Here is a 24,946-nt window from a genome sequence, read left to right as displayed (position 1 = left end):
AAACGGCACTTTTTATGGATATCTTTAAGAAATGGCTTTCTTCTTGCCACTCTTCCATAAAGGCCAGATTTGTGCAATATACGACTGATTGTTGTCCTATGGACAGAGTCTCCCACCTCGGCTGTAGATCTCTGCAGTTCATCCAGAGTGATCATGGGCCTCTTGGCTGCATCTCTGATCAGTCTTCTCCTTGTATGAGCTGAAAGTTTAGAGGGACGGCCAGGTCTTGGTAGATTTGCAGTGGTCTGATACTCCTTCCATTTCAATATTATCGCTTGCACAGTGCTCCTTGGGATGTTTAAAGCTTGGGAAATATTTTTGTATCCAAATCCGGCTTTAAACTTCTTCATCATTTGTCATCTGATGAAGATCATCAAAGGTTTGTGATTAATTGTATCCCTATTTCTGCTTTTTGTGACTCCTCTCTTTGGCTTGAAAATGGCTGTGTGTTTTTGTGACTAGGCTCTGACCTAATATAATCATATGTTGTGCTTTCGCTGTAAAGCCTTTTTGAAATCGGACACAATGGGTAGATTAACAAGAAGTATATCTTTCATTTGGTGTATTGCACTTGTTAATGTATGAAAGTTACATATTTAAAAATATATATTTTTTGAATTTCGCGCACTGCCTTTTCAGCGGAATGTTGTCGAGGGGTTCCGCTAGCCATAAGGCTGTTTTGGCTCTGCCCAGGACACATCGTTAGGCCTGGGCTTCTGGGGCCTCAGCCCCGGATGTTTTTGATCCAGCCCTGAACCTTTAGTTGGTAAAATAATTATAATAAAAATACAATTTTATTTGTTTGATTTGAGTTTGCATAACCACAATTCACTTGTGCTATGCAGAATAAAAAATACATATTTTACAGACTTATTTTTATGACAAAAATAAACAATAAAATTATAAGACACTCACAAACTTTTACAGATGCCCCATTGAGAGCATCCTGTCGGGCTGTATCACCGCATGGTACAGCAACTGCATCGTCCGCAACCGCAAAGCTCTCCAGAGGGTGTTGCGGTCAGCTCAACAGATCACCGGGAGCACACTGCCTGCCATTCAGGACATCTACAGCACCTGGTGTCAAAGTGAGGCCAAGAAGATCATCAAGGACCTCAGCCATCCGAGCCATGGCCTGTTCACCCCGCTATCATCCAGAAGGCAAAGTGCATCAAAGCTGGGACTGAGAGACTGAAAAACAGCTTCTATCTCAAGGCCATCAGACTGTTAAATAGCCATCACTAGCCGGCCTCCACCCGGTACCCTGTCCTGTACTTAGTCACTGTCACTAGCCGGCTACCACCTGGCTACTCATCCCTGCACCTTAGAGGCTGCTGCCCTATGTACTGTACATAGAAATGGAACACTGGTCACTTTAATAATGTTTATGTAACAGTATAGACTTTACTTCCCGTCCCCTCGCCCCGACATGGGCGCGAACCAGGGACGCTCTGCACACTTCAACAGTCACCCTCGAAGCATCGTTACCCATCGCTCCACAAAAGATGCGGCCCTTGCAGAGCAAGGGGAACCACTACTTCAAGGTCTCAGAGCAAGTGACGTCACCAATTGAAACGCCACTAGCGCGCACCACCGCTAACTAGCTAGCCATTTCACATCGGCTACACTTACATACTGTTTTATCCATTTCATATGTTTATACTGTATTCTAGTCAAGGCCATCCTATTCAACTATTCCTGCACATACACTATTCTATCCACGTATTCTTCAGATATGCTACATATTCTATCCACATGCTGTCCATAATGTCTATACATCCCCTCACACACACACATTTATATATTTCTATATTTATTAATTCCATTCTAAGGTTTAGATTTGTGTGTATATTTCTGTATTGTTAGATACTACTACACTGTTGGAGCTAGGAACACAATAATTTCTCTACATCTGCAATAACATCTGCTAAATATGTGTGCGACTAGTACAATTGTATTTGATTTGATACAATATACTGCGCTAGCCAGTATAGGGTTGTCACTAGTTAACACAGCCATAAAGTCATTATTCTGGTTAAAACCCACCCATTTCTACACTTTCTCTTCTTAATGCATGATTTTAAACCTAACCCTAACCTTAACCACACTGCTAACCTTATGTCTAATCCTAACCTTGATTTAAGACCAAAAGGCTCATTCTTGTAGCCTTTATGGCTGTGCAATCTGACCTTGTGGCCGTGTTATCTAGTAGAAACCCAATAGAAGACACTGCAAGAAGCCCCTGGAGTGAAGCAGTAGCTGCTGTGATTGGTCAAGATATCACAACTCTGTGGGCTGCTCACGTCCCTTGAACGCTCCACCACCCCTACAGCAAAACGCCTGTCGCTCTGCTCAGTATAGCACAGAGCAAATATGGATATTTGGAACTTCTTCCGAAAAAAGAGGGAAGAAAGTGAACAGGTTGAGCATGAGCGGTCTGCAGTGAATGAGGTGGAGAAGGCAGAACAGCCAGAAAGTCGAGGTGCAGCAGCAATAGCAAAGTTAGCCACAGGTTTGTGCAGGGTTGGTGGTAGCTAACTAGCTAGTGGTAGTGCTCAGCATCCTTATGCTACTGGGTGTCAGTCAGAGTTATTTAATAGTATATTTATTGAATGGGCAAGGTAAGGATGTTGATATAAGTCATGATATTTGGAAAAGTGTTTATTTCCAGGGAGTGTGGGTTTTTGATGGGTTTCATTTCTGTAGCTAGCTTGGTTGGTAGCCACTTCGGTAGCTATTGGCTGGCTAGCTAGCTGAGTTGAGAGAAAGTTTTTCTGACTGAAGCACCTTCTTCTGACAGTGACACAGGGCCCCCATGTGGACTGAAACGGAACTTTACTACAACTTGATATTAACTGTGTTTAAATGTTGAGGTGGTAGAACTGTCAAAATGAAATGAATCATAACCTATTCCATTCTACAGGTAAACATGTTATATCCATATAGGCTATGTAACTATTTTTAAAACATTGCCCATTTTTAAATTGGATGAAGTTATTTCATTGAGCTTTTATTTATATTACTGTTTTTGTTCACTTGTGCATTTCTACAAGAGGAACCAAACCGTGCTGGGCCGAACTGCAACCAGCACGAACTAGACTTGTTCGTTCTTGGTGTGTTTTTAATTTGCCGTGGAGCTGGAAACAAGACTATGTTTAATATGTGGGAAAAACTGCAAATGTTTCGACAGTGACATTGTTGTGATCTTTGGTGACTGGCATTTTTAAGTATGGAGGAGGGAGACGTGCTGGTAGAGTTAGGCTATTTTGTGCCGTCCTTTTCATTTTTGTTTGTGGCAGCAATGGAGGCTGAACAGAAAAGAGCAAAAAAAAAGAGATGGAGAAATAGCCGGTTAAAAGATGTGTAGAAAGAAACGCTCGAGAGGTACAGTGCATTCAGAAAGTATTCAGACCCCTTGACTTTTTCCAACATTTTGTTACGTTACAGCCTTAGGTCTTTCCAGAGCCCGTCTGACCGTACGCAAAGATACACACGTTTAGGGGCTCGTAAGTAAGCATTTCACTGTAAGGTCTACACCTATTGTATTCGGTGCATGTGACAAATAACATTTGATTTGGTTTGATTTGAAGTCGTCAATGGCAGACTGGATCAGCCTGGAAAAGAGAATGGTTCGAACAGGGATGCTTAAAGGCCCTGTGCAGTCAAAAATGTTTTTACAGTGCCTTCGGAAAGTATTCAGACCCCTTGACTTTTTCCACATTTCGGTAAGTTACAACCTTATTCTAAAATTTATTAAATTGAAGTTTGTGGAAATGTGAAAGGAATGTAGAAGAATATAACACAATAGATCTGGTCAAATATAATACAAAGGAAAAAGCAACCGTTATTTTGTATTTTATTGTACCATCATCTTTGAAATGCAAGAGAAAGGCCATAATGTACTATTCCAGCCCAGCTGCAATTTAGATTTTTGCCACTAGATGGCAGCAGTGTGTGTGCACAGTTTTAGACTGATCCAATGAACCATTGCATTTATGTTCAAAATGTTGTATCAAGACTGCCCCCCCCCCCCCCCCAAAAAAAAAAATAGAAATACCTTATTTACATATGTATTCAGACCCTTTGCTATGAGACTCAATTTTGAGCAGGTGTGACCTGTTTCCATTGATCATCCTTGAGATGTTTCTACAAATTGATTGGAGTCCACCTGTGGTAAATTCAATTGATTAAACATTATTTGGAAAGGCACACAGTTGACAGTGCATGTCAGAGCAAAAAAACAAAGCCATGAGGTCGAAGGAATAGTCCGTAGAGCTCTGAGACAGGATTGTGTTGAGGCAAAGATCTGGGGAAGGGTACCAGAAAATGTCTGCAGCATTTAAGGTCCCCAAGAACACAGTGGCCTCCATCATTCTTAAATGGGAGAAGTTTGGAACCACCAAGTATCTTCCTAGAGCTGGCTACCCGGCCAGACTGAGCAATCAGGGGAGAAAGGCCTTGGTCAGGGAGGTGACCAAGAACTTGATGGTCACTCTGACTGAGCTCTAGAGTTTCTCTGTGGAGATGGGAGAAACTTCCAGAAGGACAACCATCTCTGCAGCACTCCACCAATCATGCCTTTATGGTAGAGTGGCCAGACGGAAGCTACTCCTCAGTAAAAACACATGGCAGCCCTCTTACATGCTGACCAGACCGGACACGTCGTGTGCGCGAGCGTCGCAAAATAAATGTAGAAATCCATGTTATTCAATTATTGCACCCACACTGCTCGCGCGCGCCAACGAGCGTCTGCGATGCCAAGGGCTAAAATAGAAGTTGTTTCTATTTCTGACGCAGATCACGCTGAAAGTCATCTCCTCATTGTTTTATAGAAGCAGATAACCACGTGCCATCTCCTCATTGGTTATACCCACGTGGGTGATTGAAAGACGAACTTTGTTGCCGGTTGCCGTGGTAATTACAATGAAAGTTTAGATGTGATCACCATATAAGTTCAAAGATGAAAAAGCCTGGAATGTGTGGAGGTTCTTGTGCGTTTCAGGTAAAATAACAACTCAAATCAAATCAAATTTTATTTGTCACATACACATGGTTAGCAGATGTTAATGCGAGTGTAGCGAAATGCTTGTGCTTCTAGTTCCGACAATGCAGTAATAACCAACAAGTAATCTAACTAACAATTCCAAAACTACTGTCTTGTACACAGTGTGAGGGGATAAAGAATATGTACATAAGGATATATGAATGAGTGATGGTACAGAGCAGCATAGGCACATACAGTAGATTGTATCGAGTACAGTATATACATATGAGATGAGTATGTAAACAAAGTGGCATAGTTAAAGTGGCTAGTGATACATGTATTACATAAGGATACAGTCGATGATATAGAGTACAGTATATACGTATGCCTATGAGATGAATAATGTAGGGTAAGTAACATTATATAAGGTAGCATTGTTTAAAGTGGCTAGTGATATATTTACATCATTTCCCATCAATTCCCATTATTAAAGTGGCTGGAGTTGAGTCAGTGTCAGTGTGTTGGCAGCAGCCACTCAATGTTAGTGGTGGCTGTTTAACAGTCTGATAGCCTTGAGATAGAAGCTGTTTTTCAGTCTCTCGGTCCCAGCTTTGATGCACCTGTACTGACCTCGCCTTCTGGATGATAGCGGGGTGAACAGGCAGTGGCTCGGGTGGTTGATGTCCTTGATGATCTTTATGGCCTTCCTGTGACATCGGGTGGTGTAGGTGTCCTGGAGGGCAGGTAGTTTGCCCCCGGTGATGCGTTGTGCAGACCTCACTACCCTCTGGAGAGCCTTACGGTTGAGGGCGGAGCAGTTGCCGTACCAGGCGGTGATACAGCCCGCCAGGATGCTCTCGATTGTGCATCTGTAGAAGTTTGTGAGTGCTTTTGGTGACAAGCCGAATTTCTTCAGCCTCCTGAGGTTGAAGAGGCGCTGCTGCGCCTTCTTCACAATGCTGTCTGTGTGAGTGGACCAATTCAGTTTGTCTGTGATGTGTATGCCGAGGAACTTAAAACTTGCTACCCTCTCCACTACTGTTCCATCGATGTGGATAGGGGGGTGTTCCCTCTGCTGTTTCCTGAAGTCCACAATCATCTCCTTAGTTTTGTTGACGTTGAGTGTGAGGTTATTTTCCTGACACCACACTCCGAGGGCCCTCACCTCCTCCCTGTAGGCCGTCTCGTCGTTGTTGGTAATCAAGCCTACCACTGTTGTGTCGTCCGCAAACTTGATGATTGAGTTGGAGGCGTGCGTGGCCACGCAGTCGTGGGTGAACAGGGAGTACAGGAGAGGGCTCAGAACGCACCCTTGTGGGGCCCCAGTGTTGAGGATCAGCGGGGAGGAGATGTTGTTGCCTACCCTCACCACCTGGGGGCGGCCCGTCAGGAAGTCCAGTACCCAGTTGCACAGGGCGGGGTCGAGACCCAGGGTCTCGAGCTTGATGACGAGCTTGGAGGGTACTATGGTGTTGAATGCCGAGCTGTAGTCAATGAACAGCATTCTCACATAGGTATTCCTCTTGTCCAGATGGGTTAGGGCAGTGTGCAGTGTGGTTGAGATTGCATCGTCTGTGGACCTATTTGGGCGGTAAGCAAATTGGAGTGGGTCTAGGGTGTCAGGTAGGGTGGAGGTGATATGGTCCTTGACTAGTCTCTCAAAGCACTTCATGATGACGGAAGTGAGTGCTACGGGGCGGTAGTCGTTTAGCTCAGTTACCTTAGCTTTCTTGGGAACAGGAACAATGGTGGCCCTCTTGAAGCATGTGGGAACAGCAGACTGGTATAGGGATTGATTGAATATGTCCGTAAACACACCGGCCAGCTGGTCTGCGCATGCTCTGAGGGCGTGGCTGGGGATGCCGTCTGGGCCTGCAGCCTTGCGAGGGTTAACACGTTTAAATGTCTTACTCACCTCGGCTGCAGTGAAGGAGAGACCGCATGTTTTCGTTGCAGGCCGTGTCAGTGGCACTGTATTGTCCTCAAAGCGGGCAAAAAAGTTATTTAGTCTGCCTGGGAGCAGGACATCCTGGTCCGTGACTGGGCTGGATTTCTTCCTGTAGTCCGTGATTGACTGTAGACCCTGCCACATGCCTCTTGTGTCTGAGCCGTTGAATTGAGATTCTACTTTGTCTCTGTACTGACGCTTAGCTTGTTTGATAGCCTTGCGGAGGGAATAGCTGCACTGTTTGTATTCGGTCATGTTACCAGACACCTTGCCCTGATTAAAAGCAGTGGTTCGCGCTTTCAGTTTCACACGAATGCTGCCATCAATCCACGGTTTCTGGTTAGGGAATGTTTTAATCGTTGCTATGGGAACGACATCTTCAACGCACGTTCTAATGAACTCGCACACCGAACTCAATGTTTATATCCCAGGACAAATTAGCTAGCAACAGCAAGCTAGCTAAATAGGACAAATTAATGTTAGCTAGCAAGTGCAAGCTAAATTGCCATACATGTTTAATGCTTTTCGACCTGTCCCCAAATTAATGTAATTGGTTCAGTTTATTTTGATATTTTAACCTGCATGTCGTGATCGCGTTTGGTGTGGGGGGGCAAAATACATTTATACACGATAGTTCACGATGGCGCACGCGCGTGTTAGAGTTTACCAAAAAAAACAAGATTCTCTGGTCTGATGAAACCAATATTGAAGTCTTTGGCCTGGCACCATCCCTATGGTGAAGCATGGTGGTGGCAGCATCATGCTGTGGGGATGTTTTTCGGCGGCAGGGACTGGGAGACTAGTCAGGATCGGGGCAAAGATGAAAGTAGCAAAGTACAGCAGGTGCCTTGCTCAGGGGCAGAACAAGAGATTTTTACGTTGTCAGCTCGAGATTCGATCCAGCAACCTTTCGGTTACTTGCCCAACGCTCCTACCCGCCAGGCTACCTGCTGCCCCTAAAGGGTCTGAAAACCTATGTCAATTTAATATTTCAGTTTTATTTGTATTTGTTTTATTTTTTTCTAGTTACAGTTTTGACTTAAATCGTCTTGGAAATCTATTGCAAGCTGAATACTTTCCGAATGCACTGTATGTGTATCTGTTTAGCTAGCTGTCTTTGTGAATTGTTCAAAACGTATTAATGGATGAGAACAGCTATGCAATAAGGTGCAGTCCTGCAATATGGTATTACTTGTTCAGTAGGCTGTGTGTGGTAGTACAACGTATCTATTTAGTTACATAATGTGTATCTGTCTATTGGATAGATACAGTACATACCTTGGACTAACAATACATCATACATGACATACTGCAAGAGTAATATTGCAGACTGCAACTTATTGGAAGTGTAATAGCTAGCTGTCCTTTTTCAATACTGCAAGAGTCATTTAGCTGAACATTCTAATGAGAAACACTTCCTGACCTAATCAGATGATAATTTATCAACCCGATCAACTTTGTTATCTCCACCTATTCTATGGTGAGTTGATGTGTGTTCTATTGACTGTAGTGGCCAGCTCACATTCTTTTCCATACTGTCTATTCCAGACGGTCTGATCCAGGTGAGTATTACCATCTGAACAGTAATTGTGATTTCTCTTAGGATCTTCTGTAATTCTGTGAGTGGGGAGGTAGGTGCCGAGGTAGAAACAGACAAAGTACTTTGACAACATCATGAACCTATAGTAATAATCTGCAATTTTCACTACATGGCCAAAATGATTTGGACACCTGCTTGTCGAACATCTCATTCCAAAATCATGGGCATTAATATGGAGTTGGTCCCCCCTTTCCTGCTAAAACAGCCTCCCCTCCTCTGGGTAGGCTTTCCACTAGATGTTGGAACATTGCTGCAGGGACTTCCTTCCATTCAGCCACAAGAGCATTAGTGAGGTTGTGCACTGATGTTGGTTGATTAGGCCTTGCTCGCAGTCGGATTTTCAATTCATCCCAAAGGTGTTCGATGGGGTTGAGGTCAGGGCTCTGCGCAGGCCAGTTAAGTTCTTCCACACTGATCTCGACAAACCATTTCTGTATGGACTATGCTTTGTGCACGGGCGCATTGTCATGCTGAAACAAGAAAGCGCCTTCCTCAAACTGTTGCCACAAATAGTATAGAATGGCATTGTATGCTATAGCGTTAAGATTTCCCTTCATTGGAATGGGCCTGGCCCGAACCCTGAAAAACAGCCCCAGACCATTATTCCTCCTCCATCAAACTTTACAGTTGGCACTATGCATTCGGGCAGCTAGTGTTCTCCTGGCTTCTGCCAAACCCAGATTTGTCCGTCCGACTGCCAGATGATGAAGTGCGATTCATCACTCCAGAGAACGCGTTTTCACTTGCAGTCCAATGGCAGTGAGCTTTACACCACTCCAGCCGATGCTTGGAATTGCGCATGGTGATCTTAGGCTTGTGTGCGGCTGCTCGGTCATGGAAACCCATTTAATGAAGCTTCCGACAAACCGTTATTTTGCTGAAGTTGCTTCCAGAGGCTGTTTGAAATTCGCTAGTGAGTGTTGCAACCGAGGACAGACTATTTTTACGCACTACGCGCATTAGCACTCGGCGGTCCCATTATGAGCTTGTGTGGCCTACCACTTCACGGCTTAGTCGTTATTGCCCCTAGACATTTCCACTTCACAATAACAGCACTTATAGTTGACCGGGGAAGCTCTAGCAGGGCTGAAATTTGATGAACTGACTTGTTGGAAAGGTGGCATCCTATGACGGTGCCACATTGAAAGTCACTGAGCTCTTCAGTAAGGCCATTCCACTGCCAGTGTTTGTCTATGGAGATTGCAGATGGATTATTTTAGCAAAGGAGAAATACTTCCGAGATGTCAAGTAATTTCTGCACAACATTTGAGAGAAATACAGTTTTTGTGAGTATGTAAAATGTCTGGGATCTTTTATTTCAGCTCATAAAAATCATGGGACCAACACTTTACATGTTGTTTCTATTTTTGTTCAGTGTACAGTACAAGACCCGAAGATACCTCTGCTGCAGAGGATAAGTTCATTAGAGTTACCAGCCTCAGAAATTGCAGCTCAAATAAATGCATCACAGAGTTCAAGTAACAGACACATCTCAACATCAACTGTTCAGAGGAGGCTGCGTGAATCAGGCCTTCATGGTCGAATTGCTGCAAAGAAACCACTACTAACCAGTACTCCCTGTAGGCTGACTCATCGTCGCCGGTGATCAGGCCTACCATCAGGCCTAGTGTCGTCAGCAAACTTGATGATGGGGATGGAGTCATGCGTGGCCACTGCCAGGAATGATTTTTCATCGAATAGAATTGTGAAAAACACCTTGAGGATTGATTCTAAACAACGTTTGCCATGTTTCTGTCGATATTATAGAACTAATTTGGAAAAAAGTTTGGCGTTGTGTTGACTGCATTTTCTGGTTTTTTTCTTAGCCAAACGTGATGAACAAAACAAAGCTATTTCTCTTACACAAATAATATTTTTGGAAAAAATGAACATTTGCTATCTAACAGAGTCTCGTCATTGAAAACATCCGAAGTTCTTCAAAGGTAAATTATTTTATTTTAATGCTTTTCTTGTTTTTGTGAAAATGTTGCCTGCTGAATGCTAGGCTTAATGCTATGCTAGGCTATCAATACTCTTACACAAATGCTTGTGTAGCTTTGGTTAAAGCATATTTTGAAAATCTGAGATGACAGTGTTGTTAACAAAAGGTTAAGCTTGTGTTTCAATATATTTATTTCATTTCATTTGCGATTTTCATGAATAGGAAACATTGCGTTATGGTAATGAGCTTGAGGCTATGATTACGCTCCCGGATACGGGTTTGGAGTCGCAAGAAGTTAAGAAGCAGTGAAAACAGCATCGTTGTCATCAAGATTGTTGCTTGTGTTGCATTGACCTTGGAGACTGAATGCTGAAAGTGGTCAAGCAATAACAAATGCACTCCTTGAGTGACAGGAGGCTGGGCTATGTCTGTGTGGAAAGCGGTATGGAGAGAGAGAGAGAGAGATGACTCAAGTAGCAGAGTAAACTATAAAAATGGATGGCATATCACATTTAACAAACCAAACATTCAAATACAGTTATAGAAGGTAAAGTAAAAACCCAAACCAGTCTGTGCATCAATACCGGTATATCATAAAATACAGTATACTGCCCAGCCCTAATAGGGAGGAGCCATAGCTATAAAGGTATCTGTGAGATTCAGTTATGTTAAAGATAACCCTGTGCTAAACTAGAGCCATATAGCCGAAAATACCTTTTGGACATTAGATCGGCGCTCACTCACCAGAAATAAGAACAGAAACTTTGTTTGTTTGAACTTCCCGAGGCAGCTTTATTCATCCCGGGTGTTCCACCAAAACACCGACGCCGGAGAAGAGGAAGAAGAAATGGGGTCCAAGTCAGACTCAGGTGGCGTGCATACCATGTAACATACTCTATTTTACGGAATCATGGCCCTCTCCGGATATATTGTCTTCATCCATTCAGCCAGCGGGGTTCCCCGTCTATCAAGCAGACAGGGAGAAAGAAGTCTCCGGGAAAATGAAAGGTAGAGGGTTTTGTTTCATTATTATATATACATACACTACCATTCAAAAGTTTTGGGTCACTTAGAAATGTCCTTGTTTTTGAAAATAATAAAATAAATGTGTCCATTAAAATAACATCAAATTGATCAGAAATACAGTGTAGACATTGTTAATGTTGTAAATTACTATTGTAGCTGGGAACAGACACATTTTTTTAATGGAATATCTACATAGGCGTACAGAGGCCCATTATCAGCAACCATCACTCCTGTGTTCCAATGGCACGTTGTGTTAGCTAATCCAAGTTTATCATTTTAAAAGGCTAATCATTTGATCATTAGAAAACCCTTTTACAATTATGTTAGCACAGCTGAAAACTGTTGTCTGATTAAATAAGCAATAAAACGGGCCTTTAGACTAGTTGAGTATCTGGAGCATCAGCATTTGTGGGTTTGATTACAGGCTCAAAATGGCCAGAAACAACTACTACTACTACTACTCTTGTTCTGAGAAATGAAGGCTATTCCATGCGAGACATTGCCAAGAAACTGAAGATCTCGTACAATGCTGTGTCCTACTCCCTTCACAGAACAGAGAAAACTGTCTCTAACCAGAATAGAAAGAGGAATGGGAGGCCCCGGTGCACAACTGAGCAAGAGAACAAGTACATTAGAGTGTCTAGTTTGAGAAACAGATGCCTCACAAGTCCTCAACTTGCAGCTTCATTAAATAATACCCGCAAAACACCTGTCTCAACGTCAACAATGAAGTAGCTAGAAAGGGTTCTACCTGGAACCAAAAAGGGTTTTTGAAAGAGTTCTCCTATGGGGGCAGCTGAAGAACTGTTTTAGGTTCTAGACAGCACCTTTTTTTTCTAAGAGTGTAGCAGAATCACACGCATATACAATGCACATGGCTCCACAATTTAGATACACCATACAGTAGCATATTATAATTATAATAAAAACAATTATAAAAACTTGTTTCATTCTCACATAATAAGATACCATACATGCATAGAGAGTTAGCTATAGGAACAGAGGTATTCAGTTTAATGTCTATCAATTGCATCCATGCCTGTTGGACAGTAAACAGTCCCCCCAGGATTTCACTATTCTGAATATCAACATTTTTAGCAAAATTAACAAACTCACACATAATGTGAGGGAATGCACATTTTAACCAATCACCGCGCTTTAACCACAAAAATGGTTCAATTATGCAACATGTCAACAAACCTTTTCCCTCGTCAGTGAATTATCGCGACAAATTGGACAATATCATTGCAAATTGCCATGCAAAATTGAATTATGCTGCAGCAAAATCAATCATTATGGCCTGAAACTATCACAAAAAAATGCTACAAAATCCTGGAGGGACTGAGTAAAGCAATAACGCTTTGTGCCTCAACAGTGAGAGCACAATGCATAGTTATTTTTACATAAAATAACAGAATAGCGATTGTTGAAATACTAACATGCTAGCTAGGATACAAAGCTAGCATAATGGTCCGTGCTATCTGGGATCCTTGGGACGTAGGTGTTAAGGTTAGGGACATCCCGGATAGCACTGACCCTAGCACAGTGCAAAAAAACGACACTAAGAACTAGCAGCTCGTGCTCAACATTACAGTGATCATTCCACTGAGGTTGTACAGATAACATTCTAAAACTACCAGAACTCCGACTCAATTCATAAAGTTTGAAACAGAGAACATACTTTACAACTACGGTGATATTTTAAACACTTCTAAAATAATTAGCGGAGCAGAACAACATAGAAGAAGAATGGAGAAGAAAACAGAACACGTAGCACCAACGGGCTCATAGTCTTGATCGTCATATTTTCTTGTACCAGCTCTGCTAAACTCAGATGACACGACAGATTTATATTTATTTGAGAAATAAAATAAGACCAATAATAACCTAAAATTATGATAAAATAATAAAGTGATAAAATAAAAAAGTGGTAAAATAATAAAGCAACAACACCAGTAGAATATTAATTTAGAAATAGAATAACCCCTAAAGTGACCTGATTGACCCAGTCCACTCTAAGATCACTGTATCAAAATAGAATACAAGCATAAAAATTGTTCATAACCTAGGGGAACAAAATTACCTTCCCACACTCAACAGCAGAGAAGCACATTTTGGATCTGAATTTGTATTTAAAATATTTTGTTTATTGACACCTGCTGGGACACACTGTACTGTATATTCAACACATTTAACACCCGAAAAAGTAAGACATTGCTGAAAGGGAAATGAGTGGAAGGGAAAACCAGTGGAATCAACCTCACCAGTAATGACACAGTTTTTAGAAAGTGCCAGTTAAAGTGCCAGTTTTTCAACAAATGAATTAAATATGAAAAGCTGAAATGTCTTGAGTCAATACGTATTCAACCCCTTTGTTATGGTAAGCCAAAATAAGTTTGGGACTAAACATTTGCTTAAGAAGTCACATGATAATTTGCATGGACTCCCTCTATTTGTAATAATAGCCTCGCCTCTGTACCCCACATATACAAATATCTGTAAGGTCCCTCAGTCGAGCAGTGAATTTCAAACATATATTCAACCATAAAGACCAGGGATGTTTCCCAATGCCTCACAAAGAAGGGCACCTATTGATAGATGGGTGAACATGTAAAACCCTGGTGAAGTTATTAATTACACTGTGGATGGTGTATCAATCCACCCAGTCACTACAAAGATACAGTCGTCCTTCCTAACTCAGTTGCCGGAGAGGAAGGAAACCGCTCAGGGATTTCAGTATGAGGCAAATGGTGACTTTAAAACGGTTCATGTCTGTGATAGGGAAAACTGAGGATGTATCAACAACATTGTAATTACTACACAATACTAACCTAAATAACAGAGTGAAAAGAATGAAACCTGTACATAATAACAAATATTCCAAAACATACATCTTGTTTGCAATAAGTCACTAAAGTAAAACTGCAAAATAAGGTGGTAAAGAAATTAACCGCATGTCCTGAATACAAAGGGTTATGTTTGGGCAAATCCAAGAGAACACATCACTCTTCATATACCACTCTTCATATTTTCAAGCATGGTGGTGGCTGCATGATGTTATAGGTATGCTTGTCATTGGCAAGAAAGTTGTTTTAGGATAAAAATGTACCGAATAGAGCTAAGCACAGGCAAAATCCTAGAGGAAAACCTGGTTCAGTCTGCTTTCCAACAGACACTGGGAAACAAATTCACCTTTCAGCAGGGCAATAACCTAAAACACAAGACCAAATATACACTGGAGTTGCTTACCAAGATTACATTGTATGTTATTGAGTGGTCTAGTTACAGTTTTGACTTAAATCGGCTTGAAAATCTATGGCAAGACTTGAAAATATCAAGATGGCGCCGGAGGAGATGGCCGCCGTTTTACGGTCTCCTAACCAATTGTGCTATTATGTGGGTTTTTTTCGCGATAGTTGTCAATTATTTTGTACATAATGTTTCTGCAACCGTATCTTACGGCAGAAAAGAGCTTCTGGATATCAGGACAGCGATCACTCACCTCGGATTAGACAACGATTTTTTCAACAACAACAACAACAACAAGCAGGACACACGATATTCTCCAAACACCCCACAGGGCAGACATCCCAATTATACGCAGAAGGAAGTGACGCAGAGGATGAAGAGCCGGATGCCTCGTCCGGACCCGCGGAAGGCGAGTGGGAAAGCTGCCGTTACCGTCAATACCACTCGCCAACGTGCAATCATTGGACATTAAACTAGACGAGGTACGATCACGAATATCTTACCAACGGGACATCAAAAACTGTAATATCCTATGTTTCATGGAATCGTGGCTGAATGACGACATGGATATTCAGCTAGCTGCACCGGCAGGACAGAACAGCACACCCCGTCCGGTAAGACGAGGGGGGTCGGTGTGTGCATATTTGTAAACAACAGCTGGTGCACGAAATCTAAGGAAGTCTCTAGATTTTGCTCATCTGAAGTAGAATATATTGTGATAAATTACAGGCCACACTACTTGCCTAGAGAGTTCTCAGCTATACTTTTTGTGGTATAGCACCCCAGGTGGTGAGGGTTGGTAGCAACACATCTGCCACGCTGATCCTCAACACTGGAGCTCCCCAGGGGTGCGTGCTTAGTCCCCTCCTGTACTCCCTGTTCACCCACGACTGCATGGCCAGGCACGACTCCAACAGCATCATTAAGTTTGCAGACGACACAACAGTGTTCGGCCTGATCACCGACAACGACGAGACAGCCTATAGGGAGGAGGTCAGAGACCTGGCCGGGTGGTGCCAGAATAACAACCTATACCTCAATGTAACCAAGACTAAGGAGATGATTGTGGACTACAGGAAAAGGAGCACCGAGCACGTCCCCATTCTCATCGACAGGGCTGTAGTGGAGCAGGTTGAGAGCTTCAAATTCTTTGGTGTCCACATCAACAAGACAGTCGTGAAGAGGGCACGACAAAGCCTATTCCCCCTCAGGAAACTAAAAAGATTTGGCATGGGTCCTGAGATCCTCAAAAGGTTCTACAGCTGCAACATCGAGAGCATCCTGACCGGTTGCATCACTGCCTGGTACAGCAATTGCTCGGTCTCCGACCGCAAGGCCCTTCAGAGGGTAGTGCGTACGGCCCAGTACATCACTGGGGCAAAGCTGCCTGCCATTAAGGACCTCTACACCAGGCGATGTCAGAGGAAGGCCCTAAAAATTGTCAAAGACCCCAGCCATCCCAGTCATAGACTGTTTTCTCTACTACCGCATGGCGAGCGGTACCGGAGTGCCAAGTCTAGGACAAAAAGGCTTCTCAACAGTTTTTACACCCAAGCCATAAGACTCTTGAACAGGTAACCAAATGGTTACTCTTGACTATTTGCACTGTGTGCCCCTTTTACGCTGCTGCTACTCTCTGTTTATCTTATATGCGTAGTCACTTTAACTATACATTAATGTACATACTACCTCAATTGGCCCGACCAACCAGTGCTCCCGCACATTGGCTAACCGGGCTATCTGCATTGTGTCCCACCACCCGCCAACCCCTCTTTTTATGCTACTGCTACTCTCTGTTCATCATATATGCATAGTCACTTTAACCATACCTACATGTACATACTACCTCAATAAGCCTGACTAACCGGTGTCTGTATATAGCCCTGCTACTCTTATTTTCAAATGTTTTTTTACTGTTGTTTTATTTCTTTACTTACCTACACACATACATACCTTTTTTGCACTATTCGCTAGAGCCTGTAAGTAAGCATTTCACTGTAAGGTCTACCTACACCTGTTGTATTCAGCGCACGTGACAAATAATCTTTGATTTGATTTGAAATGGCTGTCTAGTAATGATCAACAACCAACTTGACAGAATAATGTTCAAATATTGTACAACCCAGATGTGCAAATCTCTTAGAGACTTACCCAGAAAGACTCACAGCTGTAATCACTGCCAAAGGTGATTCTAACATGTATTGACTCAGGAGTGTGAATACTTATGTCAATTAGTTATTTCTGTATTTCATTTTCAATACATTTCAAAACATTTCTTAAAACATGTTTTTACCTTGTCATTATGTGGTATTGTGTGTAGATGTCTGAGATAAAATAAAATCTATTTAATCAATTTTGAACTCAGGCTGTAACAACAAAATGTGTAATAAGTCAAGGGGTATGAATACTTTCTGAAAGCACTGTAGATCCAATTCCGACAGCCTGGAATTAGACCTCCTCATCCTCCACTGGCTGTCCTGACCTCAACTTCATGATCACCTGCCAGAAATAGAGAAAGAAAGGAGTAAACGAGAGAGAAGGGTCATGAGTGGGGCTTGTACTCCGTACATTTGTTTTGACAGAGAATTCCTCATTGTCAGATTAAAACTGGTGTGTGTATGCGTGTGTGTGCATGCATGATGGTGTAGTGGACATGAGTCGGCCATGGTTGCTCATGGTCACAAAATCCGTGTCTGCCCTTGGGCCAAGAGGGAATTTCCTCTTGGTCTAATGGTCGACGTTGGCTTCCCTCTCGTTAGACCCAGGATCATATCCCATGTGTTACAATGGCATGCCTCAGGTACCTCAGTTTGCCAATGTATTGCTCTGTCTGATAGTCGTCTTGGGCCATTAGTCAATTTATATCCCAGACATCACGTCCTCAAGAAGAGGAGTTTTATCTACATTCTGCAAAAAAAGGAAGGGTAGTGTGAAGAAAATTAACTTTACCTCTTTGAGCTGGGCTATCTCTTTACTCTCCAGGTTTCTTTGTGCAATGTTGGTTATGGTCTTCACTCGAGTGGCATAACTAGAGGATAAATAATATGAAACGGAGAGATGGTACGTGTTAAATTATGCTACGATATACATATGTGTTACAGAGATGGTGCGTGTTAAAATATGGTACGATTTACATACGTGTACATACGTGTTACAGAGATGGTACGTGTCACATACATGGTACGTTACACACAAACAAGAACAATCCAAGCAAGGGCAACTGAAATGGCACAAGGGTGCAATTTTGGAGGGTGCATCTTGGGGGCTTAGTACTACAGTTTTAACCATTTCCTGGAGCTCCAGCCTGGTAAGGATGTAGGGATGTGATTTCAGCATTTTTTTTTACTATAGGCATCGGTCAATTGGACATGTATTTCTCTTCTTATAGCAGAGTTTGTTAGAAGTGTTTGTCGGTGGGGGGCCGGGTGTTTAGGTGTTTGAGTTGTGTGTTTTATGGGGTACGTTTGATGGGAAAACTCTCTCACATAAGAGAGGTGAGCGTCTCGTCCAGGTTGCAGTCAGAAGGCGAGACGTTAACGACCATGAGCGTCTTGGCATTGCCGCCCAGCGAGTCCTGCATGATCTGGGTGAGCTTGCTGTTCCTGTAGGGGATATGTGGCAAGTCCGAGGACAGGGCAGAGATCACATCTCCCAGAGCACTCAGAGACTTGTTAATGGAGTTAGCCTCCTATAGAAAGAGGAGGAAGGGAGAGAGAAAGAGACAGAGAGCCTTGGTTATTGTTGTTACTGTTGTCCCGTTGACAATTTTGATTCTTATTATTTTCATATTGTAAATATCCAAAGTAAGCTTTGGCAGTATGTACATTGTTACGTCATGCCAGTAAAGCAAATTGAATTGACAGAGAGAGAGAGAGAAACATCGAGAGAGAGAACGAGAGGGAGGATTATTCAACAGTGATATCCATGGGAAAAAATGCAAACTGTTAGTTGTAAAACAGCCCGCCCACATAAATGACTGTAATATATAAAGCTTTATGCCTGAATTCTAACAGGGTAACCTAATAACCTTGAGCTGGTCGTCTTTTGCCCCAGTCTTGGCTGCTCTCTCGCTCCCTGCCAGATCCACCAGACTCAACTTCCCAAAGCTCACACTCCCATTGGTCAGATTCCTGCTCTCCACCATGATCCCAATGATCAGGTGGGAACGAGAGCTCTCCACGTTCATCTCTGCATCAACCACACAGAGGAAAAGAAGTAAGCCTTTTTAAATCAACACCTAAAATTGTTTTCAATGTCTTTATATAGATTTATTTCCTGTTTACTTTATTCCTATTTTCTGATTGTATCATATTTTGTCAGAGAAACAGCATTATGACATGAGGTAGAATTGTGAAGTATGGTATCATGGTTGTCACGTTAACCCCTGAAGTAAATGAAAGAGCCAGTGATTCAGTTAAGACCCCAATATCTCCTCTTTACATGTGCCTTGCTTAGCAGCTCTCTCTCTCTCTGAGCCCAGTTCTGTAATGATGTACCTACCATCCACTCAATCTGACTGTGACTAAACCAATAAATCAAAACCATTTAACAGGGTGCTTTTGAAATGGGGAGTGGGCGTTTGGGCATACTGGTGGCTGCGTTATGGCGGTTGGCGCAAGCCTGCTGAAACATGGCGAAGAGCTCCCCGGCGCTGGAGGCCTCCTTTGTCTCTGCTCCCTGGGCAAACACAAGCCCCTTTCTGTTCCTTTTAATCTCCACCCGCCTGCTCTGGGCCTCGGCCCCGCTCACAAAGAGGTCCTGGAGCCGGTCATTATACAGTTCCAACATATAGACCGAGACCTAGGAAGAGAGTAACACAGAGAAGAGATGAGAGGAAAGGAGAGATGAGAGGAGCAAAAAGGACAGGATGGAGGAGAGGAAGTTTACTGTAAAGTATATTTGCTTCTTGTTGCTGATACAGTGAGGGAAAAAAGTATTTGATCCCCTGATGATTTTGTACGTTTGCCCACGGACAAAGAAATTATCTGTCTATCATTTTAATGGTAGGTTTATTTGAACAGTGAGAGACAGAATAACAACAAAATAATCCAGAAAAATGCTGATTGATTGATTGCTTCTGTGGACAGGTGTCTGTTATACGGGTAACAAACTGAGATTAGGAGCACTACCTTTAAGAGTGTGCCCCTAATCTCAGCTCGTTACCTGTATAAAAGACAACTGGGAGCCAGAAATCTTTCTGATTGAGAGGGGGTCAAATACTTATTTCCCTCATTAAAATGCAAATCAATTTATAACATTTTTGACATGCGTTTTTCAGGATTTTTTTGTTGTTATTCTGTCTCTCATTGTTCAAATAAACCTACCATTAAAATTATAGACTGATCATTTCTTTGTCAGTGGGCAAACTTACAAAATCAGCAGGGGATCAAATACTTTTCTCCCTCACTGTATACAATAGGAAATAGTTTCTCATCGCTCAGAAAGTCTTTGCATCCCTCACCTTGAAGTCAAACTTGGTGGCATTCTCCTGGAGGATGTCAAATACGGCATTGAACGCTCTAGGCATGATGCCTGGGCTTCTCTGGTCTCTGTCACCCACCATGGTGAAGGTCTTTCCGGAGCCTGTCTGACCGTACGCGAAGATACACACGTTGAAGCCGTCGATGGCTGACTGGATCAGCCTGGAAAAGAGACTGGTTCAAACAGGGATTCTGAAAGACACTGTGAGGTCAGAAATGTTTTTACAGGAACCTGAGGCATGTCATTGTAACACATGGGATATGATCCTGGGTCTAACGAGGGTGAAACCAACGTCTTGACCATTTAATTTTTTTTTATTTTTTTTTTAAAATTATTTATTACAAATTACACAAGGAAGGGGTAACATTAAATAATTAGAACATGAAGGACAAACAATACAGCATCAAGACACTAAAGAGAAAAAAGGAAAAGACAAAAGAAAACAGCAAACAACAATGCAAACATTTTTTTAAAAAATAAATACATTTAAAACAAAGGACATCAAGGACAACTGAAATCATAACAGCAATGCCAACTGTATATCTTTGTGTGCATGTCTGGCACTATTACATGTATGTGTGTGTTCTTGTATGTGTTTATTTGAATGAGAGTGTGTGTACATGCATGTGTCCAAACACCTGCACGGCATCAACCTCAGGCAAACCGACGTTAGTTGTAAAAACACTGCCAGTTAGTGTCATTCACATGTACTTTTATTATGTTTTATTTTGACCTTTTTTTCTTTTATCTTTTGACCATCATTCTCTCTCTCACACAGCAACTCCACACCCGCTTGTCTCCAATTCCACATACCAACCCTCAGCCTCCCTCAGCCCATCCCATCTATCTCTGCTGGCCACCCACTTCCTGTTTCTACACAACACATATCTTTCACTATGCTGCGATGTTTAACGTACAATTTGAATCTGTCTAATCGAATAGAATCTACAGATTGCGTGTTGAAGATAAATAATTTTACTAAGAGTATTACTATATTAGTAATTGACTGACCCGGTCTCTCCAGATCTCCTAACAGTACTATTTCTAGGGTCAATTTTAGATCAATGCTATGCATTTTCAGCCATTCCTGAACCTGAGACCAGAAACAGGCTAACTGAGGGCAATACCAACATAAATGGTCTATTGATTCTGTATGCTCACAACAAAATCTGTAGAGCTTAATGATTTTATACCCCAAATATTCAACATTTTGATGGTGGCAAGAATTATATATAATAATTTGAGCTGAAAAGCACGAAGTCTTGAATCTTGGTTTGTTTTATATATCAACTCATGCCATGCAATCGGTAAATCAAAAATCTCTTCCCAACTATTCTCTATTCTTCCCAACATCCTGGTCCTCAAATGAAACTGGTATCCTATTTATGCTATGTTTATTCCTCCGCCAGTTTTGATCCTTTATATTGGGCAGACAGACCAGTTCCCTACCTCCTCCCGCTGCCACCCGCCTCCTCCATTTTTGGGGCAATGCTGTAATCAATTGGTTGTACTCTTTGATTGAGCAGACCTTCCCGTACAAGTTATGTCCTTCAACTCCATGAAGGACATAACTCTACCATTACAATTTGCAAAATAATTTAAGAACAAAATACCCTTTTCAAACATCTTTCCCATAAATACAGGTATTTTATCAACCAGCACATTTGAGTTCAGCCATAATATTTGTTCTATATTTTCAGGGGGATGAATTTGAAATTGTAGCCAGCTCTGCAATGCTTGCTTGAAAAAGACAGATACTTTGATAAAAGTATAATTTTCAATTAATTGAAAATGAGACATGGCAATCTGCACAGAGGCAAAAAGGCAATTTTTAAACAATGGATGAGCTTTTCTTATTAATCTACTTGAGAACCATTCAGGGTTCAAATAAAACTTTTGAATGAGTGAAGCTTTTAGAGAGAGGTTTAGTGCTTTTATATTTAATAATATCAACCCACCCAATTCATATTCATTATATAGAAAGGCTTGTTTTATTTTGTCTGGTTTAGCGTCCCAGATAAAACAATATTTTTTGCTCATATGATTTGAAAGACGAATTATCAGGAGTAGGCAGCGCCATAAGTGAGTAAACTGAGATATGACTAAGGAGTTAATCAGGGCATTTTTTCCATAAATAGACAGGTATTTACCTCTCCATGGTTGCAGGATCTTGTCTATCTTTACAAGTTTTCTATTGAAATTCATTGTGGAGAGCTTATTTATATATTTTGTGATATGAACTCCGAGTATGTCTACTTCACCATCAGCCCATTTTATATGTATGCTGCAGGGTAATGTAAAAGTTGTATTTAAGGATCCAATATGTAATATTGTATACTTATCATAATTCGATTTTTATCCAGAGAGTACAGAAAAGTTAATGAGACATTGCAGGGATCTAGCTTGCGGACTTAACATAAAACTTGAGTCATCGACATACATGGACACCTTTGTTTTTAAGCCTTGGATTTCTAATCCTCTAATGTTGTAATTGGATCTGATTTTAATAGCTAGCATTTCGATGGCCATAAAGAATAGATATGGTGACAGCGGACACCCTTGTTTAACTCCTCTTGACAATTCAAAACTCTCTGAGAAGTAACCGTTATTTACTATTTTACACCTGGGGTTGCTATACATTATTTTTTACCCATTTTAAAAGAGAATTACCGAAATTGAAAAGAAAATAAAACGTCTTGACCATTAGACCAAGAGGAAATTCCCTCTTGGCCCAAGGGCCGACACGGATTTTGAAGTCACAGGAGGAGCTACCCATCACGTGACCAAGAGCAACTATCGCCGACTCATGTCCACTACACCATCATGCATGCACACACGCATACACACACCAGTTTTAATCTGATAATGTTGAATTCTCTGTCAAAACAAATGTACAAGCCCCACTCATGACCCTTCTCTCTCGTTTACTCCTTTCTTTCTCTATTTCTGGCAGGTGATCATGAAGTTGAGGTCAGGACAGCCAGTGGAGGATGAGGAGGTCTAATTCCAGGCTGTAGGAATTGGATCTACAGTGCCTTCAGAAAGTATTCATACCCCTTGACTTTTTCCACATTTTGTTAAGTTACAACCTTATTATAAAATGGATTAAATAAACTAAATTCCTCATCCATCTACACACAATGCCATAATGACGAGGCAAAAACTGGTTTGTAGACATTTTTGCAAATGTATTAAAAAACATTTTTTAAACAGAAATACATAAGTATTCAGACCCTTTGCTATGAGACTCGAAATTGAGCTCAGGTTCATCCTGTTTCCATTGATCATCCTTGATATGTTTCTACAACTTGATTGGAGTCCACCTGTGGTAAATCCAATTTATTGGATATGCTTTGGAAAGGCACACACCTGTCTATATAAGGTCCTACAGTTGACAGTGCATGTCAGAGCAAAAATCAAGTTATTAGGTCAAAGGAATTGTCTGTAGAGTTCCGAGACAGGATTGTGTCAAGGCACAGATCTGGGGAAGGGTACCAAAAAATGAACCATATGGTTCAAGTGGAAATAGCCTAATTAATGAGAAAAGCATCTAATCAACAATGGCACTATTTTCAATTGCCTCTGCAACTCGTTCAACTATTCACCAGTTTGATGCCAAAACATATACAATATATACATATAGATACAGTAAAATAAGTGTATAAAATAATAATATAAAGGATATTTCATGCTGACACCCTCATATTAAACACCAATGGCATTCACTAAGCTAATGGTTTGTATTTAGGATAATGTTTTTCAGCTTTGTCATTCTAGCTTTTTATTTTAAAACATATTTTATAATTATTTCATAAATGTTACATGTGATAAGGCCAGAGAGAGGACCAGAGATAATTACAGACACCTGTAATAATCTGAAGTACTCAAAAGGGCCACTAGATAATTTATGATCGGTTTAGCCCCTATTGAACTGTACATATTAATATCTTGAAACTGTAATTGTCTAAGACATGCAAGAAAAATGAATAAATAATTGTTCACAAAAATTCTGGTAGTTTACTGGTAAACATACAATGTTGCGTACAATAAGCACAAAACTCTAAATTTACAAAAGACCTTTGAGTACATTTCCAGTTCCCCCACCTCCACCAAACCAATCACAGTGCTCTCAATCACAGTGCTCTGTACTGTATTTCGTGACAGACCTATTGAATCTGACATAGGGGTAATAGGGTCTAAGGATGGGCTTTGGCAGAAGTTTTGAAAGGGGAAGATACCTCCTTTCCTGTTTCCTTTGGTTTAGACATGAACATTTCGGCTTCCTAAATCAAATCAAAATGAACCATTTGAGCCAATAAAAGGATGTTAAGATTGGCAGCATCACCTGTTGGTGTCTTGGAACACATCTTCCTGGGAGCTCTCCCCACTGAATACCCGGTCGAACTGGAACTCTCTCGGCCCCCTTGAGGTTTCCACGGTAACAGAGTAATCGTCCAGACGCCCCACGGTGATGGCCCCTCCCTGAGCTGCCTCGGTGCGGCTCATGGGCCGTATCCGGCAGAACACCCGAATTTTACCTGCACCACACGACAAAACCACTGCAAAGGTTAAGCGACGCCACTGACCCCAAACTGTACAGTACTGAACTTGCACCTATGCTAGCTCAGCTAAAATAGTCTTGTGGCATGCAGAAGACCCGCATTCAAACCTAGTCAATTACATAGGTGGATAACTACCTTTCATGTCCTCCACCAT

General features: G+C 41.7%; 1 protein-coding gene and 1 pseudogene across 1 annotated transcript; one reads left to right on the top strand and one right to left on the bottom strand.

The window, feature by feature from the left end:
- LOC139390221 (cytochrome P450 1A1-like) overlaps window positions 1–11,479 on the top strand; it is a 30,538-nt pseudogene extending 19,059 nt beyond the window's left edge.
- Window positions 11,480–17,197: 5,718 nt separating this feature from the next.
- LOC139390220 (uncharacterized) lies at window positions 17,198–24,946 on the bottom strand. Its single transcript, XM_071137477.1, has 8 exons — window positions 24,928–24,946; window positions 24,576–24,768; window positions 20,211–20,391; window positions 19,339–19,549; window positions 18,777–18,937; window positions 18,235–18,437; window positions 17,699–17,777; window positions 17,198–17,248 (listed from the first exon to the last, which is right to left on the bottom strand). The coding sequence occupies exons 1-8, from the start codon at window positions 24,944–24,946 to the stop codon at window positions 17,198–17,200; spliced, it is 1,098 nt and encodes a 365-aa protein (XP_070993578.1).

Source organism: Oncorhynchus clarkii, chromosome 30 (genome assembly GCF_045791955.1).
Source record: "Oncorhynchus clarkii lewisi isolate Uvic-CL-2024 chromosome 30, UVic_Ocla_1.0, whole genome shotgun sequence".
NCBI lineage: Eukaryota > Metazoa > Chordata > Actinopteri > Salmoniformes > Salmonidae > Oncorhynchus > Oncorhynchus clarkii.
This window is presented reverse-complemented; position numbering and strand designations above follow the sequence as displayed.